Source organism: Corvus cornix, chromosome 12, assembly GCF_000738735.6.
Source record: "Corvus cornix cornix isolate S_Up_H32 chromosome 12, ASM73873v5, whole genome shotgun sequence".
NCBI lineage: Eukaryota > Metazoa > Chordata > Aves > Passeriformes > Corvidae > Corvus > Corvus cornix.
In genome coordinates, this window is record NC_046342.1 from 5,520,618 (window position 1) to 5,545,075 (window position 24,458).

Genomic DNA, 24,458 nt, shown 5'->3' on the forward strand with positions numbered 1-24,458 from the left:
GACATTTCAGTTTTATAGACTTACCAGAGCATCCTCATTTACTATTCAAAAAAGGCCTAAGGCAGCAAAACTTATCCTTAATTTATTTTCCCAGGTTTTCTTCCTGGTCCCTCAAGACCTGGAAATGTGGAGTTGTTTCCTTAGCAGAGCATCATCCTCTATCACAGCACACAATCTGCCTGGTTACTCAGAACATTGATCTCTCACGTTGCTTGGCTGTGGGAGTCACTTGAAGATGGTGGTTTCCTCCTTTATTTCCAGGTTTTTAGGGAATGACACAGACTTCATGAATGGCAGAAAGAGGAGAGGAGTTGATTTCAAAGCTTTCTGCTTTCAAGATAACTAGGAGAGCACTTGCATATCGCACCTCACTAAGATCTGCTACAACTTTTGTACCTTTTTTTCAGCACATTGTGCAACTCTCTCCTGGCTCAGTGGGGAGAAGCAGCACCCTGACAAGTCCCCTCTCATGAGTGCCTTGCCTTCCTCTTATCTCAACATGCTTTACTCTTGGCCCAGCTCCCTCCACAGACTGTGTGAACAGGTGCACATGCTCTTCAATGCTGTGGTCTGGGGACAGGGGGATGCAGCAAGTGGTGCCTTAGATCAAGCTGTATTGCTGCACAAGCCCCCGAGTCGAGTAGCAGTCCTGAACACACCAGTGCATCTCACACACAAATGCATGCTCATGCTGCAGCTGGTGTTTCTGGCTGTAGACAAGCAAGCTTGGCTGCTGGCCAGCCCAATTTTTATCCCTGGCAATCCAAGGCCACCTCAGAGCAGCTGAGGAAGTGTTAATTCTACCATCAGGCTGCTTAGCTTTGCTCATACCTGTCCAGGCCCGATGTAAACGCAGTCGGCGTTGAGGTGGCAGCTCCCTCTGCTCTCCAGCATGCAGTTGTCTATGGGCACACAGGCCTTCCCATCCCCAGTCCAGCCCACATTGCACTGGCAGGTGGCAGTGCCAGGTCCTGTACTGGTGCACAGGGCCTTCAGGAGAAGGGAGAGAGAAGGAATTACATTCAGCAGAAGGGAGAGAGTGCAAAGAAAATACAACAACAAATCTCCTTCCTCACACTGTGGGGAATTTCTGACTGACCAACTCTGATTCCAGCACTGGGGATGGGGGTGGAAGCATCTTCTCCAGGAGAGTAATGGAAAGCTTCATAATAAAGTGATTCTGGAAATATTTTGTTTTTTAAGAGAGGTAGACACTTGTGTCTAAGGTGGCTCAGAACTCACAGAGCATTCATTACCATTGTGTAAAGCTCTTCCATTACACAATAAATATTCCCTGAAAAGGAGGACCACAATCTCCTGCCTGGACATGTGGGATGGAATTAATGATAGATGGCAGATGTCTCTCAGGAAAGACCTACTTTGTACCCAGTGCCATCCTATTCTCTTCTATATGGCCCAATGTCTTCCTCTGACTGAAGGGTCTAATTTATGATGAGGTCTGACCATTTGGCAGCAATTTCCAACATAAAGCACCACAGTCTTTAACCATGGATAATAATGTAGTGTTGATGGTTACTGGGAATGTGAGCTGGATCTCACAGTTAAGCTATAGCCTGAACATAACAACAGAGAAAGTAACACATGTCAGAAGAGCTTGAGGGGAATATAATTGCAAATGAAAAATTATCTGTACAGCTAATCTGTGTGACTGATAAAATATCTGGTGTGAATCAGCCAAACTTGGTGTTGACTTGGAGTGTCACATTTTGGCACCAATCCAAATGATCAACATCTTTACAATGACTGTGTCAAGCCACCTGTTATTCCACCACATCTGACAGACAGGAAAAATTAACACACAAAATCTGTAACAGTCCCAGGAGTCCTGGATCCATGCCCTGATTGAGAGGAGCTGCCTCTCCACACTTCACAGTCTGACCCCACTTACGTTCTGTGAACAACCTCCCCGTTCTGGCTGACTGCACAGGTCGATGGGCTGGCAGGAAAACCCATCCCCTTCGTATCCATCCATGCAGATGCACCTTAAAAGTACAAACACAAAAGGGACACAGGTAGAGCAGTCCCCCAGGCAAGCAAGATTGATTACTAGCAGGTTGGCTGAGTTACTCAAACAATCCTGTGCAACAAGTACGCAGACACACACACACAGAGCCACAGGGGTGGTTGTACAATGGCAGTGTGCCCCTGAATGTGCCACAAAGACTGACCTTGCTGTGTCGTTGAGGCTGCAGACAGCATGCTGGTGGCAGTACTGGGACAGCCCACTTGGGCCACAGTTCTTGGATGTCTTGTCACAGAATTTCCCAGTGTAGCCTTCCTTGCAGGACCAGGACTGACACACCCCCCCACTGCCCGGCCTGTTGTCACAGACACCATGGACACAGGCACAATCTGTCAAGGACATGCAGTAAGATCAGTAAGCACAAAAAGTCCAGAACACCACAGTTGTAGATTCCCAACTTTCTTTCAAAATCACTCATGACACCAAATGATCATCGCTTTTTTTTTTTTTTTTTTTTGACAGAGGGATGTCTGCCGAGAGACATCCATCACAAATCGAGCCTGGCCAGGGAACAGATCCTGTGACTGCCTGGATCCACATTTTCTATAGGCTGTAATTTAGGCTATCGAGCTCAAGGTCATTGTCAACTGTCTTTTGTTTCCTAACAGGACAGATCTAAATTAGGTTGATGTTTCCAAAACCCCCATCAACCACTGTCATATCAAACATGTCTTCTCCACTGTTGTTTGAAGGGACACACATGATGACATTTTTGTCACTCGTGATGCTGGTCTTGACAGAAGGGAATCCAACATACATGAATTTGCACCATTATCCTTGTTCTACATTTTTCCTTAGTCTCTCCATCAGAGTTACCAACCTTCATCACAGTTCTCGCCATGCTTGTTTGGGTTTGCACAGATGTGGCAGGCTGTGCCTTTGAAACCTTCAAAGCAGTGACAGTTGCCATTCCCTTGTATGCCATCGCTGCACTGGAAGGAAAACAAAAAGAAAACCAAAGTGGTTGAAACTCAGGGAAATGCCAAGGCCTTGATATCCATCAAAGGCACTTTGATACTCACAGTAACAAACAGGACTTTGAAGAGTGCTGGTAGTAATACAAGATCCCACACAGCCAGAGCTGTCCCCCACAGCCATGACCTGATTCACACTGAATGTATGCCACTCTCCCTGGATCTTCTGCTACCACTGCTGCAGCCTTGGAGCACAAACTCTGATTTGTACTTATCTACAGCTACGCTCTCAAACCACACTGATGCCACCGCTCCTTGCAGTGCAGAAGGTTCCTCCACACTTACATTTCCCCGGCCATAGCATGGACTGGAAAATCCCCCTGGGCATGGCATGCAGTCTGGACCAAAGAACCCTTTGCAGCATCCAGGTTTCTGAAAAAAAAGCAAAATTGGTAAGGTATGACGTGAATTAACAATATCAAATTTGCAACGATGACTTACACATTCTTCTCACTTCACAACCATTACAGGCACCATGTATTGTGAGGAGAGATGGGCACTTCAAACTTCACCCATTAAAAAAATATATTCCCAAATAAACAAACTCTTTTCAACTCGTCTGCAATGAGTATCCTAGAGGAATCCTGTGCTCATAATTCTGAAATTCTGGTCTTTGTCTCTGCCATGGAGGGAAACAGAATGTTGCATTTGGCACCTAGGACCTCCTGCACTTAAATTATTTTTCAACAATGCCCCTCTTCCTGCTCATAGCCTGTTCTTCTCAGAACAAACCATTATTTTCTGCTTGTTCTGTGACTTCAACACACAGGGTCCATGTTTTTTATGAACTTTTAATTCTTTAATAGCACTGGCCCACTCACTCTTACTTTATCCTTGCCCAGGACTGCATTCCTGTGGAGGGATGGAGCAGTCCTGGATTGCAGGCCCTGTCATGACTGTCCAAAGGAAGAACAATCATAATACAAACAATCAACAGTATTTAATGAAACAACCACAAATCATTCCATAGAGCTGGCACTGTGAGAGCTCAGGAGCTGCAGACAAACACGCGGTCCATAAATTCATAAATTCACTGACAGACCTTCCCGAACCATCTGACAATGGTTCATAAACAGGATGCAATCACTTCACAGCTTACAGCACTTTCCCTGTGCTCAGCTTCCTCTGGGAGAAATGCTAAATCTGGGACACTCCAGTTAACACTGCACCATCATGGCTTCCTACAGCTTAGCTGGTCACAGCAGGGATGCCTTATTTTATTTATTTATTGCACTTAGGTTTAACTGAGCTGCTTTCTAACATTTGCAGCAGGTTGGTACCCTGTGTTCTCTCAATGGAAAAGCAGGCAGCTGGTTTATGTGATGGTCCTGGGGACAGCTTTCCTTTTGCTCCCATCCAGCCCTCTCAACTCAGAGCTCTTCTTGGTGAATGAGGAAAGGCAGAGCTGAGCTCCTTGCAGAGGGAATGTGCTCCTCCATCACACTCACCGTGACGGTTTGATTGCAGTACCTGGCGCACCCCTTCTTCAGGACATTCAGGCCTTGTGGATCATGGATGTAAACACATTCCTTTGGAGAGAGTGTTGGTTCCTGTACAAACAAAACAAGCCATCAGTACCCTTTGCTCTTTTGCAGCAGAGAGCAACTGTACCTATCTCTGAGCTGAGGAAGTTCACTGAGCAGCCAAGGTGAACTGCACACAGTTACGGCAGGCCTGGGATGAACCAAGGCACATGGTGGCCTCCTCTTACTCCCAAGAGTCCCCAAGTCTGAGCCAAGGTGCTGCCCTTTAGTTTTAATAATAGTATCTATGATAAGGGAGAGAGCAAGCACAGGGGGAGGAAGGGAGGGACAGGACCCAAGGGTGAGATAAGGGCTGCAGGCGGGAGAAAAAGAATAAGAAAGAGGGGAGGAAAGAGATAGGAGAGGGGAGAGAGTGGGGCATAGGGGAGTAAGGAAAGGGAGGGAGGGCAGGAAAAAGATGAAGGTGAGACAAAGAGAGGAACACATAGGAGAAAGGGTTGCAAATAACTTTGGAACAATGCTTAGTGACCTGTCTTGGAGTTGAGCACAGGTAGAACTGGGCCCCAGATGATTCTGACTTTGCCAGCCTCAATCAGAGAGGAAAATGAGCAACCAGTGATTTTGCAGAGCTCTACTTCAGACATCCGTGCTGAGACTGCATTAGCAAGTTCTCCTGGAAGTCAGATCTCTCAGAGGACACCCAAGAGTTTAAGGGTGGTGAGCACCTCTCTGGCTTTCACAAACAACATCTTGGGTCTGGCCTTCACATTGTGACTTCCTGGAACTTGCTGTTCTGCTAACCTCAGCATGGGATAACTCAAACAGCAGCACTCCACTCCCCCTTGCTCCACCTTCAGCTAGCTCCGCTCATCTCTGAATCAACAGGGAGCAGAGGCAAGGAACAAACTGTTTCTCACTCCCTGCAGTGCAGAAAGGTTGTTGTGATTCTCTGCCTGTGATATAGGCAGTACTGGATGGTACTAGTGGAATCAGGCTTGCTTCTGAGACTCTGGAGGAGCTGGCAAACCCTGCATGTGAGTAGGAAAGCTCTGCCTGAGGCAGAGCAGAAGTGCTAAAAGCTGCCAATCTACAATTTCATTCAGATCAGAATTTCTCACCATGGTCCACATTGATTCAGCAAGCAGACTTCAGACTAAGAGAGTGCACAGAGCAGTGAGTGGGCACCAGTCTGGGATCACAAGGCATGGATACATGCCCTCTAACAAGCCTCTCTACTGGCTGCCTTTCCTGCTCTCTATTTATTTGAAAGCGGCTGACTTAGAAACTGTCAGCATGTCTGTCATTATACAAAGAAATTACAGAAATAACTACAAATATTTACCATTTCCTTGCTTCCAGGTGGGCAAATGCTGTTGTTGAGAGTCTCACAGTCCACACAAGAGCCCTGTTAAGAAAAGAAGAGGCAAAAATATAATCTTCTCAAAGGAACCCCTTCCCCATGCCAAGAATGCTACAGAGCTACTGTTCCCAGTACATATATCCAAAACATCATGTGTATCTGAAATATTTAACTACTATTAGTTTCCACACTCTGAAATGTGCCAAGTTCATCATTTACATAAAATATCTCACGTGTCTCAAGGAGATGCTTGTACCTGCCTGAAGACCTGCCTGGGGTCTGTCTGCACTCTCTGAGTCTCTCTGCCACTAGACCTGCTGCTAGGCTGGAAAGGGTTTTGAGCATCCAAGCAGCAAGACTCACTGAGTCAGCAAGTTATGTGGACACGCTGGCCCCTTGTTTCTCTCCAAACCTCTTGCTATTCAGAGCCTCACCTTCTTTCTTCAGTAACCTACCAACGATCAAACTGGGGAGCAAGCACCTCAAATACTGTATATGAAACAGTTCATGTGAGAATATTGCACAGCATTTGTAGCTCTGGCTACTGAATGCCTGCTTCCTGTCCAGGCTACAGGACACCAGCGCTCAAAGAGGTGGGAACAAAGCTCTGTCAGCCAAGTTAGCAACTCTAGTGGGAAGAAGATCATATGAGGGAAAAGGCAGATGTACTTTGGAATCAGAGGAAGGATGGGTGCACGGAAAGAACAACAACCTACCAGGAACATCTGCTGATTAGCAGGAAAGCAGTGCCAAGCACAAGCAGAAGAAACACTGACAGTGCTGCCAAAATTCATACCAGGGGAAGTCTCAGACAGACCACATTTCCCAAATGCAGTTTACACAGCCTGCTTTTGGCCCTCCAGGTGAGTGTGGGGTACACAGCTGTGCTTGAGCATGAGAACGGGAGAAGCTGACTTACCATCACAATCTTATGTTGCTCTTCATTGCATCTGTGAGGCAAAATAGGAATGATTGAAGGAGGGATGAAGATGCCATCCAAAGTATGAATGATACCATTTGATGCCACAATGTCTCTCATGTTTAAGGGGATCCCTGATTCATCCATCAGAATTCTTCCCTGATGCAGAAACACAATTTTAGACCATTAGACAGGATCAACTACATAAAGCCAATGCAGGAAACAGATGGTTCACAACATCAAGGGCAACTACACGAATGGTCAGGCCTCTTAGTGGAGTCACAGATTCGATAAGAAGCAAACCACTTCAACTATCTCTTTAAGTCCAGATTTTTAAGCAGAGGAGGAAGCAGAGATTGGGTGAAACCACATTGTTCAGAACAACACCAGACTTTCCCCAACACCAGACAGAACAACACCAGGGTTTGCTCCAAAGGGTTTTGATTCACGCTTACATCTGCACTAATGTTGATGGTCAGTATCTGGTTAGCCATTGTAACAATGTGTGGCATCATTATCAGTTGCTCTACAGTCACCTGAAACAAAAACACAAGGTACCATGAGAAAGCAGGGTCATTTCACTGCAGCTTACAGAATCCTTCCGTGATTCCTGCCACTTAAAAAACTTCTCAAGGGGACTTAACATTTACATTTCATGAAATACCTTAAAAACAAACAATGGGTCAGAGGGTAATCCAGGACTTTGTGTGAACTGTTTGCAGAACCACAGACACAGCAGTGCTGGTGGCAGCTGCCTTGGTTTTCATTCCTTGTTTAGGTAACTGCCCAGCACAGCTGAAATCAAGTCTCACTAACAGTGTCTCTTACTAATACAGCTGAAAGTAGGGTCAGACTAATAAGGGTTTTTCTAGGACATATTCAATAAACAATGAAAGTTCAGCCAGAAGCATAATAAAGAACATATTTTGACTGAAAAAATAAGCTTAAAGGCAGAAAAAAATTGCAAACTGCAGCTTTTGTACTGAGAAACTTAATGATTTGAGTAGAGAGAAGTTCTGAGAACCAGGACAATTGTTATTTTTGTGTCCTGCAGCAAACTCGGCTGGACAATATTTTCATTGTAAAGGCCATCCAACTAGGGAACACCAACACTCCAGAAAATTCAGAGTTTCTTGATGGAGAGCACAGCTGTCCCTTTTGGCAAGCCCTTTCATGGTAAACATTTTCTCCTCATCAGATCCTCATCACATCTCTGCTCCCCCAGGGGAAGTTCAGGAAGTAGCAACTAAAGTCATCAACACTATGACCTTTATGCCAGACAAGAGAGTTGATAAGTTGTTGGTCTGAAGGAGGTCTGGAGTTAGAGCTGCTGCCTTACCGCTGCTGAAGTGTAGATGTGATGTTTCACCAGCTCCTGAAGCTTATTTATGCCCTAAGGAAAGAAGAGAGCATCAGAATCAGATACCCCTTCAATGCTCAGGAGTAAGAGATGGCAATTACATTTTCTTCTAATCAATGACTGACAATGGCAATGCCTATAGCAGTGAATTCACTTGGTGAATAAGTTCCTTCATTTTCCCCTGCCCAAAGCTGGGGTGAGGAATGAAAGTCAAACACCAGATTTAAGCAATCTGGCTAACCACATTGCCCACTGCAGGTTCCAACCGCACCCACTTCTCTCCCAGAGCCTTACAGAAACAAACACATGGTTTAGCCATCCCCAGGAAGAACAGCTTTCAGCAACGACCAGATAAATTGCACAAAGTCATTCCAGCACAGCCCAGTGCAACTCAGTCAGCTCAGGATGTCTTACAGCGCTATGGGCTCTCACCTCTGTGAAAAGATAAATGAGCCTTCCATCTCTCAGCCTATCCACACCATCATTGCTGGGTACAAATACAGTGAAGGGGCCTGGTCCATCCAGTATTGCAGGCAGGCCACAGTTCTGCAAAAAGAGTAGAAGATTTCATCATGGATCTAGCATGGGTTAGTGAGGGGGGTCCAGCAGGAAGTGAGAGGAAACATTAAACAATGCACTAAAGGCAAAGCAGTTGAAAAGCAAAGTGTGCAAGAGGCAACTGGACACCAAGGACAGGTGTGTGATATAACAGAGGCATAAGTGCCACAAAACCACAGCTGGGACAATGAAGCCACTGGTGGGAATGCAGCAATAATGAGCAAGGGAGTCCTGGGCTGATGCTCCCTGCATGCTTTAAACACACAAGCACACACACAGAGACTAAAGTGTGGTCAAGAACTAAACATGCTTTGGAGAACAACTCTCCAGGGACATGGGGAAGGGGACATGGGGAGGAAGATGGGAAAGAGGCATGTACCCTTGCTGCTTGTGCCAGATCCCCTATAGATGTGAAAACTCCAATCTTTTCCATTATATTTGCTTAGGTAAAATAAGAAAATAAGAAATTACACAGAATAAAACTTTCAGAATAAGCCAAATTACTGAGATGTTTTTAAATGCTATTCAAAATTCCCCCCAAATCAGCAGCAGGCTTTGTACAGCAGCTTCCTGGGCAGACACAAACTTGCTTACCTCCAGTATAGTTTCAAATCTACTGAAGATCTCCATTGAAGCAAGAATCTCACCAATAGTTTTCTGCAAGAAGATACAAAGAGGAAAAACATGGCTGGGGCTGAAGCAAGCTCTGAGCACATTCTGGGATGCCCAGCTTGTGGTTTGCATGTAAAAATCTACAGGAGGCCATCAACCTCAAAGAGATGGGCACAATCTAATGATTATTTGTTCTCATTTAAAATATTTTTAACACAAAGACAACTTTTTGATTATAATTTCAAGATGCAGTACAGACCAATTAAAGAAAATCTTCATTTGATTTTTATGTGAAAAATACTCTTCAATACTTGTCCTGTAAGATACATATTCTGTAAGATACAACTGAAGAAGAGCTCATTTGCTGTGCTTTTATTCATGAAAGTAGAATTCTCTACTCATCCAAACACTGTAAAAGCATAATTGCAAGATTTTTATCTGGCTTATGCAATACCATTAGCTACTTTTAATGGTATTTTAATAGTACCTAACAGGCCTTATCAGAGCTGAAAACAAATAGCCTTTTCCCTTTAAAAAAAGCCTCACTGATTTGGAGGACTAATTGATTTTTTTTAAAGTGCTTATTCTGGTGTCCCATAAAAGAGAAGAAATATGAATGCTTTTGTACCTGTGAGTTTCTGAGGTTGTCAGTGCTGGTTTTTTTCCTGAGGCTGTTGACAATATGTATGATGCCATTGGCTGCTGGGAGGTTTGATTGCAAGATGTTGTACAGTTCCCCTGGCAGGTCTTGGTACCGGAAAGATTTGATGTATGTCTGGGTAATAATAATAATAATAGGTTATTTCCTTGTGGTACATCTGTGTTACCATGATAGAACTATAAATCAGTGCTTCCTGCCTATGGATCAGCAAGGGGAAGGCACAGCCAGAGTTACTCACGAAAAAGTAAATTTAAGAGGTGGCCTGGGTATAAGACAAGCACCCCATTCTACTTGAGTTTGGGTGATACTTTGATCCTGAGTGGTACTTTTAAGTCTTATTACAGAAAAAACAAGACCTCACCTGGGACACCCTGCTCCAGAATTAAGTTTGACTGTGAGCAATGCTTGATCACAGCTCTGGATCACAAAAGGATGCCCTGACCACCACATAAATGATTTGGAGGCAATCCTGGAACTACAGCTTTGAACACAGCTTTTATGGACTGATTATGCCTACAAGAAGTCTTCACAACAAAGCCAAAGCAGTCAGGCTCACTGAATCACAAGGTATGGATCCATGCACTGAAGCCTGCTGTGTGGGGGTGTCCCAAGGTTAACCTACAAACTAAGCATCCAAGTCTTGGTGCTGCGGCCATGATTCAAGTTCAGGCAAGCACAGCTTTCCTGTGCTTTTCATTTTACCATGTGCATTTTGAATTGTTCCTCCCTGCCCTAAACTTCAGTTCACATCACTGAGAGTTCTGTCTGAAACAAAGGAAGGGGAGGGCAGACTTCCCAGATCAAAAGACTCCTGAGTAAACAAACAGGAAAGAATTTTAAAAGGAGCACTGACACACTCAGTTCGGATTCCCCTGCTCCCAATAGTGCTTTGTCCTTTTGATGTATTATGACCCAGACCTCAAGGCCAAGGCTGGATCCTCAGAGAGGAAACACAGGGCTCTCCCCCTTGGCCACCTGTGAGCATGCAGGAAAGGTGCAGGATGGAGAGAGAGCAGTGTATACAGGAAAATGTGAGTCAATTGGGAAAGGAAGAAAAGAGCCTTCCTTATCAGAACACAACAGGGAAAAATTTTTTTGCTAGGAGGACTAAGGAAAATAAAATAGAAAGAGGGGAAAAGAGAAACTAGAAGAGGAAATAATTCAGCATGTGGCTGTGTCCAAGCACACAAACTACACAGGAGCATGCAGTCTGAAGAGAGACTTTGTTGCCTCGTCCATGTCAGCCACATGGACATTGTAGCCACTGATGCTGTAGGGAAAAGGTCTCTTCTCCAGAACACAGGGCATATAGAGAGCATAGAAACACCATTCACATGTCATATTCTTGGTTGTCTGTGAGACAGGAGGTGTGGTTGCTTGGGGTGTCTGGTCTTAAACCACCTTGCTTTAGACTGCACAAAGAAACTTGCTGTTTTGATCATAGAAAAAAGGTTTTCTGGTGAAGAAAGCCAATCAAGGAAACCGTGCTCAGGCTCCAGTCTGTCCTATGTGAAAACAGTGACCCAGGCCTTCAGGGGACTCCTACCTGGCTAGTGAATGTCAGCTGATGTCCTGACAAGGTCCACATAGTCTTGGCTTTTATCATGTCTTCTATCAAATGCAGACCAGGAACAACGTGCATTCTGCACAGCTGCTCAGCAGTGGTGTCCTTTGGGGAGGAAAGCCCACATAAAAAAGATAAATGACACATTCTTTAGAAAAGTTAATTTACAGAACACTTTCTCCCAGCTAACACACACAGAGGAATTCTTAACATACAAGAGCTCTCCTCTTCATTTTGATTCACTGAAGGAGCACTCTGGCAAGACTCTTCCTTATGTTTGTGTACACATTCAAAGAGGGAGACTGATTAACCTGCAGGTGACTTTAGAGGAATCCCCTGGACAGAAATCCATTGGACTTGGACAATTTAAAAATCATCCTTGCACGGTCCAGATTATAAAATATGCTGAAGCTCCCCAAACACAATCTTTGCCTATGCTGGACCATGTAGGTGGTTTAATCTGCTGAAATTACACTTAGTTTCTTCCTTTCTTCTCTAGGTTTACCACCATTCATGTTTTTTAGAACAATCCTCTGTCAATACTGATTTCGGTGGAACTCATCCTTGGGGGAACAGGCCGACTAGGTAATTTGGGGGCCTCTCCTGATATATTTTCTATGGATCCAGAAGTTACTATTTTTTACCACTGGTCAAAATTCCAATACTTTGGCGTAATACTTGGCCCCTTTTGAATATCACACCCTCAGGTAATAAAAAGCCATTTAAAGTTTTAAGAATAGTCATACATGAGAGGTTTGAGCTTTGAAAGAAGAATGGCCAGAAAGTCTTACGCTTCCTGACATTAAAAACAAACAAAAAACAATTGAAGTATTGAAGAAAGAAATAGAGGTCTTCAAAATAATGTGAGGGATGTAACATCCTCTAAAAGACTGCCACTTAACCAGACAATGAAAAGTATTCCCAAGAGATGATTTCTATAAATAGTGCCTGCCAAAGTTCACCTCTTGTGTCAATCAGCTTATAAAGGCTGCAGAGCTCAAGCAGGAAAGAACCTTAAGACAAAAATTTGCTAAAACCAAGAAAACTTACGTTGAATTCCATTCTATCAAGAATGGGAAGAAGGGATGGTACAAAGACTGTGAAGGGCCCATATTTAGTCAGCAACATTGAGCACCCAGAAGCTGTAAAAAGAGGAGCAGTGTGAAGCAGTTACACAGCAATGGTTTAACCACAGCAGTAATTATTCCTCTTGTTAGCTGCACTATTCAATCTACACATTATCAGCCTGGTGCAAGCAACAATTACTTGTTTACAAGGAAGCAGAGGGAGTTTGGCACTGCTACCCTGTCCCCAGTTTGCTCCATCCCCCAAGCAAAATAAAAAAGCATTTACCAAACATTTTCTTGGCGACGTTTAGTTTCCTAGTAAATCTTCCTCGCAAATTATGCTGATTTATCTCACCCAAGAGATCTTTATAGCAACTTCTCCCATCTCCAATCTCCCCTTCTTTACACACACAGCTATGAGACAAGGATGAAACATAACAAACCATTATAAACCAGTTTGCAAGATATTCAACAAATGCGAGTAGAACAACATGTCAGTATCTACACTTGGAAGAGCAATGCCAGCTCTAAGAGCTTAGAATCATAGAATGGTTTGGATTGGAAGGGACACTAACTCTAACCCAAACTCCCCCTGCCATGGGCAGGGACACCTTCCACTAGACCAGTTTGCTCAGAGCCCCATCCAACCTGTTCTTGACCACCTCCAGGGATGCAGGTAAAGGCCGAGTAACTTCTGCCTAAACTGAGTGACAGGAAAAAAGATGCACATTTCTGCCAGGCAAACCAATTTGTATCTACCCAAAGAGAATGGAGACGCTTTCTCAGATACAAACAACATAAGGATTGTCTGCTCTAGAGTTCAGGATACAGATTGCCACAATATAATTATTCAGACCTTTCTAACTAGATATTCAGTCAGTTGTAGTCATTACAGCATCTGAAAATCTGAGGTAAGGCATTAAACCCACAGGCTAAGTGACAATCTATCAAACAGCTCCTATGTGACCCCTTGGCTTCAGTGAGAAGCCAGCCCAAGCACATCAGGTAGCTACAGTTCATCTGGGACTCACTAAGGGGCCCAGAGAAGTTAATGACTTTTCCAGAAAAGTTTATCTACATGTGAAAATCTCCGTCCTGGTTCACACGGATTTGTAGTCATCACTTGGAGACTACCAAAGATGTTTTTTCCCGTTTGGGCTTTGTCCAAGTATCAGCTCTGCTCTTTCTGTTTCAGCCATGCAAAGACATGTGACAACGGGAAGAATTTGACATCACTCCAGCCTCAGAGGGCTTGGTGCCAGCTGCTGGGGAACAGATATGTAAGGCAGGGACGGCGCTGAACACTGTGTCCTGCACTGTGCTAACAGATCTTCAGAAAGGGAGGCCACTGTGTGTTTCAGTCCTGGCCTGGAGCACACAATGAGCAAGTGGGTGCTAATAGTTTTAGCAGCATTGGAGAAGGAAGGATCAAGGAGATGGGATTGCTCTTTCCCTCTTCAGTGTCTCAGAGAAGCTCTACCTTTTCTTGAAAACACATACAATTCTTGGTGAAGCTTTCTCTGGTGTTTGAGAGGCCATTATGCAAAAATGATCCTATAACCGGCCATATTTCCCATCTAAGCGGTACCAACTTGTAGGTGTTTTGCTTCAAAGGACTATGTGAGGTCTGGTGTTTCTTCACTCAACTTCTCCCTTCCCTGTCACTCTGCAACTCTAATTTATTTATTGCTTACAGGCCTGGCTGGGAGAAGAGACAAAGTCTTATCCCTCAGAAGCAAATGTATGCAAATGTGAGCAAACAAGTCATACACCTCCCTTTTAATGATTGATTATTAACTGATAATAACTTTCTATCACCACTTGTACCTTGGGGAGCTACATCTCCAGTTCATATTACAGAAGACTCTGCCACCCCAGATTTAAAGTATTTTGTGACCCACACGCAATTTAGTAATTCTAAAAAAAAGTAGTTTACAATTACTGATGTAAAACTCTACTTTCAACGGGTTTGTTACTAACAGGTTCTTCTCAAAGGGTGACTCTGGCCCATACTCCTCAGATCACCAGCAGTTTCTTAAAAATTCAGCTCATCCAAACCCAGTTTCCATTCTAGCTGCAGAGTAAGCTTCTTTATTTGCAATTTTCAAACTGGCTTACCTAGGAGTCCCCTGAGAGTTAATTTCACACGTGGCAGTCACGTCGCAAAGATACTGCCGGCAATCGCTGGGAAGTGCCAAACACTCGGATGAAGGAGTTCTCCTACTCATCCCAGGCTTGCAAACACAAGTTGCCTAAGGGAAGGCAACACAGTGATCATAGAGCTGCATGTACCATCTTTTACCCTGTTAGTTATCCTACAAAAGAGCTGTCTGGTTTTCCTTTGCAAAATCTGAGGTGATGAGAGCAGATTTGACCCACACATTCATCAGTTCATTTGAACAACTTCTCCCCTGGCCATTTTTCAGACCTTGGCTGTTATTGCCCTTACCTCTCCTGGACGCCTGTAAACACAAATTGTAGAGTTTTCTGGACAGCCTCCATTGCTGTCAACACAAGGGTTGATGGGCTGGCAAATCTTTCCATCTCCTTGAAATCCTTCTTTGCAGGTACATTGATACACTCGTGATCCAAGAGCTTTACATGCAGCAAAGGGGGAACATGGAGAAGGAGTACAAGGATCCTGAGCTGCAATTAAAGAGATTAGATGTGAGCAGAACCAAACTTCTGTTTTCAAAACAGCACTCAAGTGCAGCACAGAAGGCTGCAAAAGGCATGGAAAGAATGGAGCATACGGAATTTGTACTATTAAACTTCGAAAATTTCACAGGAAAATGAAATAATTCCAGGGAGCAGACATTTGGGGGTTTTTATTCTGAGCCATTTGGATGACACATTTTCCATGTTACTTCAGAAACAAAAGTGTGAGTGACAGAGGATGCTTGGACTGATTCTGAATTTGTATTGTGTCTGAGGATACATGAAACTGCAGTTTGGTCAGAAAAACTGTAAAGAGCCAGTGAAAGCAGCTATCCATAGCTAGCTGATCATGTGCATCTTATCAACTTCCTTTTAAGGAAACCAATTCACAAATTTAAATTTGAAATCAGTGAAGAAGTCCTCTAATTCCACACACTATTTAAACTGGTTCAGACTCACCAATATCCTGCTGTCATTATTTAGTACATACTTACAAGCAAGTGCTGGATGGAGCCTGCAACTCTAATTCACTTCTTGCTTTCATGACCAAGTGAGAGGAGAGCCAAAAGCTTAGCCCTTAATCTTAAGGGGATTCATGAAAAAATAGGTTCTTAAGCCTCTGCAGTGAACAGAGTGTTAACAGTAATCAAAATCCTCTGCAGGTACCAGTGCAATAGGATTTTTTCCCAACAGGACCATTTAGGGTCATGGAGAAGTTTCTCACCTTGGCAAGTGCTGCCCTGTTTTCTGTAGCCCAGCTTGCAGTCACACACGGCTGTCCCATCCCTCACCACACACTTGCTGTTGGCCTCACACGTCACACCTTTGCAAAGGGGGAGCTCTGCAATCACACAGCAAAAAGAGTTTCCCTTTGAGCATGTGGGGCACTGGCAGAAGATATAATTCACCTTACAGAATACCTGGAAATAAAGGCAAATGTGGTTTCCTCTGCCAAGGACCCCAAGCTGGCACAAAAGCCAGAGGATATGAGCAGTGCAAGCAGCTCTAAGCTCCTGGCAGCCTAGGTAGTCAGGTCCCCCAAGGCTGAATGAAAGGATCTAGCTGGTTTCCAGAGAAAGAACAGAGGCATACAGAAATGGTACATCTTGACCCCTGCTCTTCCCTCTGTCTCGATCTCCAATGCTCCAATCATCTTTCCTCTATATTCCCAACATATCCAGTGTCCCCCTGCCCCTTTAGGGACACATGCACCCAAGCCCATATCATAGGTTGCTCTCCCAGCCCCTCTGCAGCTAGCAGTGTGTTTACCTTGGTCACACCGGGGGCCCGTGTAGCCTCCATAGCACGTGCAGCTCCCATTCCCAGCGACGCCGCTGTTGCATTCCCCGTGCACACAGTCACACTCTGCAAGGGAAGTCCAGACAAACCTTCAGCCCTTCTGCTGCCTGGCAGTGCAAGGGGCTCCAGGAACACATTGGCCAGCTGCCCTGGGACTTGGCATCCTGATTTCCCACTAATAATCCACTAGCTCCTTTTAAAAGTTGGCCATGCCAGTCAGAGCTTTGAGAAGGTAAATTGCATGTCCTGGGCTCAAGAAGACAAGGTAAGAGCAGCCCTGAACGCAAGATCTAGACCAGCTTTTCAGGCACATGTTTTAATATATGAGCACAACCCAAGATCACACCTATCTCACCTGTGGGGACACAAGGAAGCAGGAGCTAGACAAAAAGGGCTCCTGTGACAGACAGGCTGCACTGCCCATAAATCACTTCCCAAAATGTCATACCTGCGAGGCAGAACAGTGTGTAATCATTTTTTAGAAGAGGGCAGCAAGAAAGAAGTTGGGAGACAAGTGGAGCTGTTACAGAAGTCTGAAAAACAGTTGGGAAGCGAGTGTGGGTTGTTTCAGGGATGTAGGTAACAGCCTGGCTAAAAAGAGAGAGGAAAGTGGGATAGCCCTGATAAGGGGGGAGAGAGAGATATTTACAATAGGAAAAATGGACTGTTTGAGTGAAAGCCTGACAATAATTTGTTTAATGGGACAGTGCAGAAGGGCACAAAGACAAAATGCCCAGACACCTGCTACTGAACACTGCCAGCTCTCTGTCACTTTCCCTCTCTCCAGCACCTTCCTCACTCAACCTCCCCCTCCTCCTTCCTTGTTTTCAGTTATTTTTGTGAAGGGTTCACTTCAAAGACTTGTTCTTACCTGACTGACAGTCTGAGCCAAAGCGATTTTCATCTCGGCAATTCTGGCAGCCATACCCACTGTACTGCTCCTAGAAGGGCCCCAAAATGTGCCAGATATTATTTTTCTGTATCACTCTGTTGTTTCACACATGGTTATAGTTCAAACTCTCTCCTCATTTTTGATTTTCTGTGATACCTGAAGCAACACAGTGAAGAAAACTGATCTGCTCAGTGCTCCAGTCCTAACCAGCCCCCATGGGAAAGGAGATCCCAGTGTAAGCTGATACACAGAGGGCATACCAATGCCAGGAAACTCTGGTGGGCACTGAGGAAATAATGTTCTAATTAGAGACAGACAGGAATGTTCCAGCTGGCTCCTGATATCTCTCTGAAAAAGGAATCTGGAATTCACTAATACCAGTGGGATTTTTTACATTGATTTTACAGGGCTCAGGGACCTTCAGCATATATTTTAGTTGATATAAGGTGTCTTTGACTTAAGTCCAAAATCAACTTTTCTCAAAGATGAGTCCAAGAGGTAGGATTTGAGCTGTTAATTGAGGATGCTGTAAAAATACACAGTTCATCAGGGAAAGTTTCAAGTCTGACACTGATTCATTACCCTATACATTTCAGAAACACTGCTCTATCCAATTTAAATGCGGAGGAATTGTTTATGCTTTGGTTGTACTAAGTCTGGGCAGTAAAGAAAAAGGAAAAAAATATCTGCCCTAAATTCTCTTTCTGGTCTCTCCTGCTTTTCCTGAGAGAGGGAGTCTCTGCCTACCTTGGTACAGCTCATTAATAGCCAAGTGTCTCAGGGCTTCTTGCAGCCACAGAGTGACACTAATTATTTCAACTGGTCAGGGGTTAAATTCATGCAATTCTTTCTTAATTTCACCCTCGAGATTCTTCCCAACTCCACACCATCACCAATAGCGTTTTAGTGCTATTGCAGACCACACCAATGCTGCAGGAAAACCACAGACACTGATGCTGGAATGGAAGGAGCTGCAAATGGCCTTCCAGGCAGAAGGGCAGCCTTCACCCAGAGCACCTGCACAGACACCACACAAACAACTCCCTCTGGCAAAGCACATCACCCTCGGAGTAAATTGTGCACTGACCTTGCAGATGCAGGTCCCATTTTGCTGTATACCATCCAAGCATGTCCCATGACCACTGCAGGGATTTTCAGAGCCACCTGGACACTCTAGCAGGTAAGAGACAGGACAGATGAGATTAGATTGAACAATCAGCACCTTTCCATCTCCTTCTCTCCTGGGTATTCCAGCTGCACAAAACAAAGGCCTGTTCACCAGCAAATGATCCAGCACGCCTAACACTGGCCCAGAGGTGCAAGGTCTAAGGAAAAGTCCCAACAAGACTGAATTTCAACAAAGGCACTGAAACATTTTTTGAGGTTGGGCCACTGATGCCAGCAGCACTGAGAGGTGAGGGCAGTTCTGGAACTCGGGACAGACAGGAGCCTGCTTTGCAAAGACACTGAGCATTTTCAGCTCTCCCAGACCTCATGAAGAGCTGGAAGCATGCCCAGAAAAACATGGTCCACACATCTTTAGAGTGAGGTACCCCCACATTCTGGGGACTATTTCTGATCATTTTAGGCACGTGATTCCTCTGATGAAACAAGTTGCTTATTCAAAGCCAGTGTGAGAACAGGCTCAAGCACTCAGTCTCCCATTTTCTGCAGAACTGGAGGGGGTCTTTCCATATTCCATCAGTCAAACGTGTGAGAAATGTTCAGCTTAGTAGGCCTTGCTTTTGGATTTTTGAGACAAGACAAAACAAATTCTCATTACTTGGCATAAATCTGAGTGGGAGTTTTGGGATGGTTATTTTCACCTTGGGTTGGAATTGCTAAGTATTTTCTGTGGCTGACTGAACTCCAGACTATAGAGCAGCACACGTGGCACACGCGCTGCAGACTAGAGGGATATCAGAAAGATCTTCCTCTTCCTTTGGAAACTTTCGTAAAGAGGAACAAAAACATCCCTTTCCAAAAGTTTATTTTTATAGAAGAGACAAAAGGAAGTTCCCCCACAGGAGGTTATGTTATGTGTTAAATGGGATTCAACTCATCCGGAGCAAAGAGATTATGTGCTGAACAGACAGATATGCTCCCAGACAGATAACAGAGACCTTGTGCGTGTTCAAGGAATAATGAAAATTAATCACCTCTCTATATATATATTTAATGCCTCCTATTAAAACTGTTTTGACCTGTTCAGCAGCTAGAGGTTGCAGTAAAAAACCCCAAAACTTACCATAGCACTCCGTACCCCAGAATCCTGGACAGCACTTTCTCTCCTCAATTTCCTTCTTACACATGTGATGGCACCCTGTCAGGGAAAGGGTATTTTCTCCTAACTTGACAGAGTATCTTAAAAAAAACAAACCAAGATTATGATTACTCCACAAGCCCAGCACAGGCCTGCTGGAGGGTTTCTAGGCGATCACACTGCAGCACCCTGAGCTCTGAAGGGAAGGAAGGGCCCTCATCCCCTGTTCCATGCACACAAACACGAGAGGTTTTGCTCCTGGTATGTCCTCTCTAAAGAGGCCCATTGATTTGAACCTCAAAGATTGGTTACAAGAAATCTGTCAGGGACTGGGCATGAGAAGGCATCTTGCATCAGGATGGAAACCTTCGGTGCTGGAGGGTTAAACAGCACAGAAACAAATTTAGGATTTCCAGGGTGACTCAGCATTCGACTTCACATCCAAAATAAGCTTGAAAGAACAAAATCTCCTTTCAGGACTTGTCCCTTTCTGTCTTTTGCTAAAGACTCCAGATCGAGATGCAGTAAATTTGGATTTAATAGCTGTATTATTCACAGATTCTCTGTTAAATCTTGGACAAATGCCTTAAATCCCCCAACAGAAGCATCTTCTTTTCAATCCATCATCCCTTCCCTCTACCCACAGGGTGAGTCCTTGGTGGCAGTACCTCTTGTTCTGCACGTACACAGTACAAAACTATTCTTGGGTCTGTCCAACAACCACCAAAGAGTAGATAACACTCAGAAAAGCTGCATAGATTCACATTATTCTTACACTTCATTTTATTTTTGGCCCCACATCCTTCCCAAAAGGAACTTGGAAACTGTCTCAATAGCATTGCTGCTTTGGCTTCCATCTGACTCCTGTGTGTGCAAAAACTGCTATAAACTGCAAAACTGCCACTGCTATTTTTAAAGTATTTTGAGGGAATCACAGAAAGAGCAGACAATGGAGCTATATATTAACAGTTAACATTCACTGCTGAATACATACACAAACAATAATCTATAGTGTTTCATTTTACAAAAGCCTTCTAGTAAATTCAGTTTTCTTTCATTCTTTTCCTACCAGCCAAACTCAACAGAGTATGAGCAAGGAACACATGAACAAGCAATTGTCATAAAGTGAACTAGGAAGGTAAAAAGTTCAGAGGATTATTGCTGGAAGCTGGGAGGATATACAAGGGGAACTATCATTATATTATTTTCCTAATAAGCCACTAAGGAATTCTGTGCCTGAAACAGGTTTCTATGCTAGACAGACCTCTGTTAAATTGCTACAGCAGGATTAGCAAACTCAGGTTGTTTAGGGCAAGTTAAGAGGTTATTGTCATTTAATTTGTTCTGTGTATATAGAACCTGCCCAGCAGAAAGTCTGTGCGATTTGCAAGGAGACAAAAGCAACAATAAGAGGGGCCATAAACCCATCTGAAAACAAAACTCCTTGGACCTTTACAGCTCAAAACCACGTGTGTGTTCTCCTGAAGACACACACTACTCCCTGCCTAGCAGGGCTGTGCCAAAAACTTAACACAGTTAGGAAATAGGCCTTACCTGCAGTCCCTTACTCCTAATCTTTGGGTGGTCTTTAACCAGCCTCTTGGACACAACATTTTAGGCACTGCAGCACAAGAAGTACACGCTGTATTCAAGGTGAACATCGTCTTGACATTGCATCGCATGGATTTTAACTTAAAAAGAAAAAACAGAATGGAAATAGCCCCAGATTAAATTGTTATCCTAGGCACTTATCTTGCCAACTTGTAATACCTTTATCAAGTTGCACCATTTGTTAGATAGCACTGGGGAGGGCAGTGGCCAGTGCAGCTGCTGGGAGGTACCACACATTCCCATGGGCTAAACCCCCCTGCCGTGGTGCTGCATGCTTGGATCCACCTGGATCTCAGCTAGAAGCAACAGGGCAGGCCACAGCTATCTTATCCTTCCTCTGCAACCCACAGCAAAAATTCTAACCATTTCTAAAATAATCACAACTCTGCACTGCTAATTTCAGCTGACCTTTTACAAACACGTGGTAGTGATGTGTGAGGACAAGCCCTAAATTCACAACCCTTGCCAGAAGACACTGAATTAAAAGGCAACACAGCATTTATCTTTTCCATGCCACTCATAAAATCTAGTTCACTGGGTGTTTCATTGCTGTTCCACGGGTCTGCAGAGCTGACTGTGTTAGTTCAGTCTATTTCCCAGAGCCAGGAGCTGCTCACAGAAATATTTCTCATGGCAATTGTTTTTGAGGAGGTGCAGGGTGGTGAATGAAAAGGAAAGGTGCTCTGCACCTCTCTGAACACCTTGATGCTTTGACCCCAGGTGAGAAGGACTCCATAAACATTGGCGTGAAGATCAGGTAGGACACTTGGATATATCACATGGCTGGTGATTAAATCAGCTAAGTCCTTCCACTCAACCAGAATAACTTTAGGGGTTTGGTTTTCCTCACAGGGCTTTCCTGCACCACCTCGCTTCTCCAAATGAAACACAGCCAGAGCAGATGTCAAAGCACAGCCCCAGAGTGAAGGATCATCACATGCCAATCTATCATTAAAACTCGTGACTTTGCTCTAAAAGATTTCCTTGAATTTCTAAGCTTCTGGAAACAAGCAGCTGCATGGAAATCTCACTGGTAATTTTTAAAAAAGACAGTAGTTGCCCCTGCTGATGACAGAGAAAAGCTGAGAGGCATGAGCTGTGTATGCCCCAAAAGGTCATTGACTGGAAAAAACTCACAGAGCTCATCTCAACTGTGCCTCTACAGGCACTGTATTTTCTAAAAATAAAAATATTAGATCAAATTTTGGGAGGAGGCCTTGATCTGGAATTTTTAAGCCAATCCTGAACAATGCTGTTAATGCAGCAGTTCTCCTGTCCCCAGAACTCCTTGTTTTGGATTCCCATCCGCAATCTCAGCTTTGCTTCCTCTGAACTTAAGCCCAAATACATACATTTGTCTCAAGGCATGGGAGGAAGCCCATAGCTTCCCATCAGTTATCAAGAGCTCAGGAAAGCCCTCCCAGATGATAGCCAGCCGACCCTGTCAGGAAAACCTCCTGAGAGATAACCCCCAAGTCCACAGGGACATGTCCCTGGAATGTTTCCTGACTCGTTCCCTCTGACTGGAGTCGTTGAGCTTTTTCTCATGTTTATGGATCCACCTTCTGCAGCCATCCATGCAAGAATGCCACCCGGTGAAGGAAATTATTTCTGTGGCTGTGGTTGCCCTTTCCATGGATATTAACTTCTAGTTGTGCTTCTGAGGCTTTCCTACCATACAGCAACCTCCAGTTCCCCTGGCAGCAGAATCCCCAAAGAACCTGTTATGTCAAGGACTCCCCTGCATTACAAAGAGCTCAAACCCAGTCTGAGATCCACCAAATCCACCTCTCCTGTGAGCACCAGCTTTACTAATGTTATCCAGCAGAACAGAGATCAGCTTTGCTGTTCCTTATGCTTCCACCAACACAGAGCAGTCAGAGGAGATTTCCTGTTTTTCATGGAGCAAAACAGAGAAGACAAACAATATGGACGAATAAACAAGGTGCTGCCTCCAGAGTCCTCTGCCTCTAAAGATCAGCAGTGCCATTGATGGGGTAGGGAAGAAGTCCTTCCAACCATTTGATTGGAGCCTAAATTAGGACTCCAGATTAAAGCTGGGCTTTTGAAAGGAGCCAGTTGAAGCCAGGAACACAGATGTCACAGAACAGCACAGCTCCTCTCTTTCTAGTTCCACCAAATCCCAGCATTAACTTTCCCTGAGACAATGCCTTGGAAAAAGGAATGGGAAGATACCTGAGCAAGAAATACAGATGTAGACTCCTTCCTATGAGTTAGAATTATGCCACAAACCTTTACCAGGTATCTGAGCCACTCTACCTGTTTCAAAAAGACCACATAAACAGTAGAGAACCAAATACTAAATTAAATTCTCCAACCTTCTGCTTCATCTGCACTTTCAGGCATCAGACACAGTTGGGCCATTAGATGTGTTCTCTGTCATGGTGGTGGAGGAAGACACCATTATTCGTACATTATCCTATTTCCCTTCTCCTTCCTTCATCAACGTGGCTCCATTTCTCAATGGAAATGAAGAGTGGGAGAGGTGGATGTTTGCCATTCTTCCCTGTTGGCATGTTTAATTACTTGCAGGCCTCTAAGAAAAGACAGTTATTGTGGAATCCCCCCATCCCTACTGGGACACTTCATAAGCTTTAGGCAGCTTTCCAGTAAGACCTTCCCCTTTTTATAAGGAAATATGCTTGTGTCAGCAGCAACAGGCAGGAGGAAAGAGGAAGAAAACAGCTGACTGGAAAAGTATTAAAAAAAAAATATTTCCCTTCTTATTTGAGTGACAGAACTGATGAAGCAGTCATTTTCTGGAGAGTTTTGTGTCTTAGGAAAGCAGAAGAGGGAATCAAGGGACAAAAATGCAACAGTCCAGATACTCAAATTCTGGAGAGGATGAAAGACAGACAGAAGTTTGAGTCTGAAGTGGCTCCTGGGACACAGCCTCATGGAAAACAATGATGCACTGCTCCCTTGGGCTCATCTTTGCTGTTTCTAAGTGTGAAGCCACTGGAAAGGAAGCAGCAAGAGGGAATGTCTGTCCCTGTGATGCAGCAGGGCTGCCTGGTGACAGTCACTGTTCTGATCAGGTGATGATGTGAGCCTGGACTGGATCACAGTTTATGTACAAAGGAACAGAAAAGGAGGACTAATGCTCCCAAA

At 44.3% G+C, this 24,458-nt stretch overlaps 1 protein-coding gene across 6 annotated transcripts in view; it reads right to left on the reverse strand.

The window, feature by feature from the left end:
- STAB1 (stabilin 1) overlaps nucleotides 1-24,458 on the reverse strand; it is a 65,352-nt gene that overhangs the window by 31,528 nt on the left and 9,366 nt on the right. For all 6 annotated transcript variants that reach the window (XM_039558972.1, XM_039558971.1, XM_039558973.1 and 3 more), the window contains 24 exons: nucleotides 21,270-21,406; nucleotides 19,701-19,816; nucleotides 18,540-18,625; nucleotides 17,432-17,501; nucleotides 16,531-16,626; nucleotides 15,986-16,102; nucleotides 15,053-15,249; nucleotides 14,722-14,855; nucleotides 12,890-13,017; nucleotides 12,587-12,678; nucleotides 11,519-11,641; nucleotides 9,940-10,086; nucleotides 9,294-9,356; nucleotides 8,574-8,687; nucleotides 8,121-8,174; nucleotides 7,237-7,317; nucleotides 6,782-6,940; nucleotides 5,845-5,907; nucleotides 4,467-4,568; nucleotides 3,304-3,390; nucleotides 2,865-2,976; nucleotides 2,190-2,373; nucleotides 1,910-2,003; nucleotides 832-990 (listed from right to left, as the gene is read on the reverse strand). In XM_039558972.1, coding sequence (XP_039414906.1) covers nucleotides 832-990; nucleotides 1,910-2,003; nucleotides 2,190-2,373; nucleotides 2,865-2,976; nucleotides 3,304-3,390; nucleotides 4,467-4,568; nucleotides 5,845-5,907; nucleotides 6,782-6,940; nucleotides 7,237-7,317; nucleotides 8,121-8,174; nucleotides 8,574-8,687; nucleotides 9,294-9,356; nucleotides 9,940-10,086; nucleotides 11,519-11,641; nucleotides 12,587-12,678; nucleotides 12,890-13,017; nucleotides 14,722-14,855; nucleotides 15,053-15,249; nucleotides 15,986-16,102; nucleotides 16,531-16,626; nucleotides 17,432-17,501; nucleotides 18,540-18,625; nucleotides 19,701-19,816; nucleotides 21,270-21,406 — 2,715 coding nt within the window. The remainder of the gene's footprint in view (nucleotides 1-831; nucleotides 991-1,909; nucleotides 2,004-2,189; nucleotides 2,374-2,864; nucleotides 2,977-3,303; nucleotides 3,391-4,466; nucleotides 4,569-5,844; nucleotides 5,908-6,781; nucleotides 6,941-7,236; nucleotides 7,318-8,120; nucleotides 8,175-8,573; nucleotides 8,688-9,293; nucleotides 9,357-9,939; nucleotides 10,087-11,518; nucleotides 11,642-12,586; nucleotides 12,679-12,889; nucleotides 13,018-14,721; nucleotides 14,856-15,052; nucleotides 15,250-15,985; nucleotides 16,103-16,530; nucleotides 16,627-17,431; nucleotides 17,502-18,539; nucleotides 18,626-19,700; nucleotides 19,817-21,269; nucleotides 21,407-24,458) is intronic.